Here is a 6,465-nt window from a genome sequence, read left to right on the forward strand (position 1 = left end):
TTCCAGTGCTCCAATGTTCCCGTGTTCCAGTGCTCCAATGTTCCCGTGTTCCAGTGCTCCAATGTTCCCGTGTTCCAGTGTTCTAATGATCCTGTATTCCAGTGCTCCAATGTTCTGTGTTCCAGGGCTCTACTAATGTTCCGTGTTCCCAGTGCTCCAATGTTCCCGTGTTCCAGTGTTCTAATGATCCTGTATTCCAGTGCTCCAATGTTCTGTGTTCCAGGGCTTCAATGTTCCCGTGTTCCAGTGCTCCAATGTTCCCGTGTTCCAGTGTTCTAATGATCCTGTATTCCAGTGCTCCAATGTTCTGTGTTCCAGGGCTCTAATGTTCCGTGTTCCCAGTGCTCCAATGTACCCATGTTTAAGTGCTCCAATGTTCCCGTGTTCCAGTGCTCCAATGTTCCCGTGTTCCCATGCTCCCGTGATCCAGTATTCCCGTATTCCAGTATTCCCGTGTTCCCGTGTTCCGCGTCGGTGTATCACGGGCCGGTGTTCAGCGCGGATATTAAGTGTTTTATTCCCGAGGGAAAAGTTACGATTAATAAAGGCCGCCATTCAATTGGCTTCGATTGCTGCTTCGTTTCATTGGCGGAGAAATTTAGTGTTATTGGTTAAATTATTGGCAGCTGAGAGAGAGAGAGAGAGAGAGAGGGTCAATCATTGACCAAAGAGATCATCAGTAGGACATCAATCAGTCTCCGTAATTTCTCTCTCTCTCTCTCTCTCTCTCTCTCTCTCTCTCTCTCTCTCTCTCTCTCTCTCAATACCTCGTAATTCCCCGCAAATCTTGATAATTAATCCCCGAAGAGTAATTAAATCTCACTTCAATCGTTATGGTTATCTTTGCTATTACCAGTATTATTAGTATTTAAAGTATTACCCTCATTAGTATTATTAGTATTAACATCATCATCGATACTATTGCTGTCGTCATTGATAGCGTGTGTGTGTGTGTGTGTGTGTGTGTGTGTGTGTGTGTGTGTGTGTGTACTTCCAATATTGCAGGCCGAAGAGTACACGAATGACCCCCCACCCCCCCTTTCTCCTGCCCCCCTCCCCTCGCCCTCCCTCCCCCTCCCCCCTACCCTCCTTAACCCCCCATTTTCGCTTGATAGAGAGCAAAAGTACGACCACCACCACCACTACCACCGTCATTACCACCACAACCACTACCACCACCACCATCACCATCTCCTCCACCACCATACCTATTTCCACGCCCCCTTCCACTCTCTCCCCTCCCCTTCTCCCCTCTCCCGTTATGCCTGAGTGGGGTGGAGGGGAGGTGAGGGGAAGGGAAGGTGTGAGAAGGAAAAGGAAAGTAAAGTTTGGTTCGAAGGTTGAAAAACAAGGTCCTTCTTTCCTTTTTCTTACTTTCCTCCTCCCACTCTCTCTCTCCCCTTTCTTCCTTTCTTTCTTTCTCTCCTTTGTCACCCCTTCTTCCCCCTCCTCTTCCTCCTCCTCCTCCTCTCCCTGCCTACCTACCTCCCTACCATCATTCTTCCCTACCAGTCTTTACTTCCCTCTCTCCCTCCTCCTCCTCCTCCTCCATCCATAGTGAAAAAGAGAAAATAAACTTTATATTTTTACGAGCAAGTCCCAGGTTCTCTCTCTCTCTCTCTCTCTCTCTCTCTCTCTCTCTCTCTCTCTCTCTCTCTCTCTCTCTCTCTCTCTCTCTCTCTCTCTCTCTCCCCTTCTTTCCTATGGGCTCAGTGCTCAAGAAGAAAGAAAAAAAACATTATTGAGATATTTTTTCTATTTTTACATTAATTTGTTTTTCGAGGTGATGAATGGAGAGCAGTGTGTGTAAGGGAGCACATTCATTTTCCTTTACATTTGTTGAGGTTTTTTGTATCTCTTTGGAATACTTGTGAAAAAAGATCTTCCTCATAATAACGCTTTTCATCTCTGCATTGCCGTATAAAGATTTTTTTTTTCTTTCTCCAACCTGACCCTTTTTTTTTCCTCTCATCTAGATTTTGACATCACAAAGGCGGCTTCCCGTCTCGCTCTCGCTCTCTCTCTCTCTCTCTCTCTCTCTTTTGTAATACTTTTTCGACCGGTTTCTTTAATTATCAATGTCAGTCAGGGATTTTTTAGTGTGTGAGAGAGTTCATCTGTGTGTGTGTGTGTGTGTGTGTGTGTGTGTGTGTGTTAGTGAGAGAGAGAGAGAGAGAGAGAGAGAGAGAGAGAGAGAGAGAGAGAGAGAGAGAGAGAGAGAGAGAGAGAGAGAGAGAGAGAGAGAGAGAGAGAGAGAGTGGGTGGGTGGGGGAGGCGGGGTGGACGTCACGGCATAACAATATTGATGGAGGTATCCTTTATGAAAGCCATGAATATTTACACCAGTGATTTGTGCGCCGGGAGAGAACAACAAAAAGCAAAAAGGAAAAAAGGGAAAGAAAAAAGGAAAGAGCGACATAACGAAAACAAAAGAAGTAAAGAAAAAAATAAAAACAACGTCAATAGAATTCAAGGCGAGAGAAAAAGTAAAGAAAAAGAGCAAAGATAAATAAGTAATGACAGAAAGTAAAGAGAAAGTGAAGAGCAAGAAAACGAGAAAAAATACAGAGAAAATAAAGGAAAAGATAAGAGCAAGGTAAAGAAGGAAAGAGATGAGAGGAACAAAACACTGGAAAAGAAGGAAGAAGAGGAAAAGAGTTAAGAAGTGAAAAGGAAAGATGAGGAAACGAGAACCAGCCAGTGGATGTGAGATAAAAGAAAGAAGGAAAAAGATAACCAGGAGGAAAACACAAACAGGTGAAAAATAAAAGAGAAGAGTCATAGGAACACGAATTAAAGATGAGGAAAAACGGAAAGGAAAGATGAGGAAACATAAACCACCGTGAGAGTGTGAAATATAAGAAAAACAGGAAGAGACAGGGAAAGGAAGACCACTGAAAAAGAAGGGAAAGAAGGAAAATACACTCCAGTCAAACGAATACGAATTGCAAAGGAGAAATGGAGAGGAAAGGTGAGGAAACGGAAACCAGAATGTGAGTGTGAGATAAAGGAGAGAAGAAAAGAGATAAGGAGAGAGAGAGAGAGAGAGAGAGAGAGAGAGAGAGAGAGAGAGAGAGAGAGAGAGAGAGAGAGAGACCACTGGAAATAAAGGAAACCATAGAAAGCGGGAACTGGAATGGCATGGAAGCGGAGGAAAAGGAAACCACCAACAAGCAGCATGAAAGTGTGACATAGAGCAAAGAAACAAACAAACACACACACACACACACACACACACACACACACACACACACACACAGAGAGACACGATTAAGCAAGGACAATTAGGAAGAAGCGAGACTTACCATAGGAAGGGAAGGAAGGAAAATGCGGAGGAGAGAGGAATAAGAGACACGACTCAGAGGGGAATTAGAGGAAAAGCTAAAGGGAACGTAGGAGGGAGATCACACACAGCAACACGATGGAGCTTCTAACGAGGCTGCCTGCTTGGGTGCGCTAATCCTGGTTACTTATGGGCTACTAATGCGACCTGTGAAGAAGAAGAAGAGGACTAGGACGAAGAAGAGGAAGAGGAAGAGGGAGAAGGAGAGGGAGAGGAAAAAGATAATGATGATGATGAAGAATATGATTTAGATGAAGATGATTTAGATGGAGATGATTTAGAAGTTGATTAAGAAGAAGGAGAACAAGAACAAGAACAAGAAGAAGTAGAAAAGAAGAAAAAGAAGAAAAAGATGAAAAAGAAGAGAAAAAAGAAAAAGAAGAAAAAGAAGAAGAAGAAGAAAGATGATGGTGAAGATAAGAATAAGAAAGGGAGGAGAAAGGAGAGGGAAGGAAAAGGAGAGGGAAGGAAAAGGAGATGTAATATAAGGTTTGTGAAGGTAACGGGAGGAGAGAGAGAGAAGGGAAAGGCGAGGGAGAGGAAACAGAACAGGTAACATTTTGGAAAGTAGGAGTCAGAAGCAAGGATTGGCAAGGAGAGCCGAGGCGGGAGACACTGTAGGACACGATCATATAATATTTACTGCAATAGTTGCACTGGGGACGGTCGGCTAAAAGCGCTTGATGACGGGAAAGGTGAAATATTGGCCAGCGCCGCCGCGCCTGCGAGGGGACGGCTGCGCGGCGCCTGGCTCCCCACACCTTTGTCCCTGATTAATTAGTCGCCAGCCATCTCTTACAGGTATTCATCCACCTGATCACACACGCGGGTACACACACACACACACACACACACACACACACACACACGAAGGAAAAGTACGCTCGTGTACCCTATGACGCACACACACTCACACTCACACATACACACATACACACACACACACACACACACACACACACACACGCGCGCGCGAAGGAAAAGTACGCTCATGTACCCTCTGACGCACACACACTCACACTCTCCCTCTCACACACACACACGCACACACACACACACACACACACACACACACACACACACACACACACACACACACACACACACACACACACACACACACACACACACACACACACACACACACACACACACACACACATAAACACAAAATATAACTCCACTTCATGTCAACAGATACAAAAAATTTAAACAGATTTTTTTTTCTTTTTCTTTTTGAGAGAGAGAGAGAGAGAGAGAGAGAGAGAGAGAGAGAGAGAGAGAGAGAGAGAGAGAGAGAGAGAGAGAGAGAGAGAGAGAGAGAGAGAGAGAGAGAGAGAGAGAGAGATTGTCCCTAATGTAAGGGCCATGTCTGTTTTTTTTAGCGATGTTTACAGATGGATGAGTTAATATAGTGTGTGTGTGTGTGTGTGTGTGTGTGTGTGTGTGTGTGTGTGTGTGTGTGGAAAAGTAAACGTGTGACAGTCAAAAGTCGAATAAAAAAAGAATATTTGTGATCGATAGAAAGAGAAAAAGGTAGACGTATATCATTCCACAGCAGAAAAAAAAACAATATGTGTAACAACAGTTGAAAACCCGACGGGGAAACAACAACAAAATTACGCGAAAATACGTTAAGGAAAAAACACACAACAGACACAGACACCAAACACGAAAAGGTAAAAAAAAACACGTAACAAACATACACCAATCACAAAAAAGGCAAAAGAAAAAAACAAGCAACACACAAAATCAAAGAAGATAAAAAAAAAAACACAGAGACAAGACACTTCCACCAAACATAAAAAAAAATGTAAAAGAAAAAAAACACGAGATACACCAATCAGAAAAAAGGTAAAAAAAAAAACACATACACCAAATGAAAAAAGGACGAAAAAACATACACAACAAACAATTACAAAACAAAAAAGCTGTAAAAAAACACGCTTTAATAACATACGAAAACAAAAACAGACACAACAAATACACGTTAAAAACAAAACATAGACGCAAAAGAGAAGATACACAAATACGCAACCAACATAAGCAAACAAACACACACACACACACACACACACACACACACACACACACACACACACTCACAAACACGAACGGAAGCCTTACGAACGAGGCGACTTTCTGGATCCGCGGCGTGCACGAATCCGAGACCAAATTTAACGAGAGGATTTGGACAGATCCCTCTATATTTTACTATGGTAATGTATACGCGTGTGTGTGGGGGAGGGGGGGGAGGTGTGTGTGTGTGTTTGTAGGGAGGAGGACGGGTACTATCTATATGTGTGTGTATCTGTCGGTGGGAGGGGTTGGGGGGGGATCTATGTCTTTCTGTGTGTGTGTGTGTGTGTGTGTGTGTGTGTGTGTGTGTGTGTGTGTGTGTGTGTGTGTGTGTGTGTGTGTGTGTGTGTGTGTGCGCGCATAATCTTATCTCCGAAAAGGAAAGAATATATTAAGGGAAAACTATGAATGAATGCATAAATGAATAATAATTGGAGAAATATACGTGTGTGTGTGTGTGTGTGTGTGTGTGTGTGTGTTCAAATGGGTTTAAAACGAAATACAAAACAAACACACACACACACACACACCCACACACCCACACACACACACACACAACTCCCACCCACACACACACACACACACACAAGCGCCCCTCCACATCTCCCCCACCCACATCCCCCCCTTCTCCCTCTCCACCCAAACCCCCCCTCAAACACCACCCTTCCCAACTGCAGGACAGAAAAAAGCCTCAACAGTTCCATTCGCCGGCAACTTTACCACCGAGACAAAGAGACGCGGATAAATAAATCAAGTGCTGTTCTAACGCGCCCCGGCAAAGAGGAAGGCCAAGCAGGAACAAACAAACACAGAAAACAACGTAGACAGCGACTCCAGTAACCCCGGATTGTTTACATTACCGCCGAGAGAGAGAGAGAGAGAGAGAGAGAGAGAGAGAGAGAGAGAGAGAGAATTCATGACTGGACTGGAAATAGAGAAACATATAATAGTTTAAATATATATAGAAGAAAAATTAAAAAAGATGAAGTGAAAGAGTATGGCAGCAAAATGAAGATAGATAGATAGATAGATAAGAGAGAGAG

The 6,465-nt window shown here is 43.6% G+C and overlaps 1 protein-coding gene across 1 annotated transcript in view; it reads left to right on the plus strand.

Annotated features, from left to right (window-relative positions):
• LOC127007562 (uncharacterized) overlaps positions 1-326 on the plus strand; it is a 2,210-nt gene extending 1,884 nt beyond the window's left edge. Inside the window, exons 3-4 of the mRNA XM_050878732.1 lie at positions 126-151; positions 319-326. Coding sequence (XP_050734689.1) covers positions 126-151; positions 319-326 — 34 coding nt within the window. The remainder of the gene's footprint in view (positions 1-125; positions 152-318) is intronic.
• The last annotated feature ends 6,139 nt before the right edge of the window (positions 327-6,465 follow it).

Source organism: Eriocheir sinensis, chromosome 35 (genome assembly GCF_024679095.1).
Source record: "Eriocheir sinensis breed Jianghai 21 chromosome 35, ASM2467909v1, whole genome shotgun sequence".
Lineage (NCBI taxonomy): Eukaryota > Metazoa > Arthropoda > Malacostraca > Decapoda > Varunidae > Eriocheir > Eriocheir sinensis.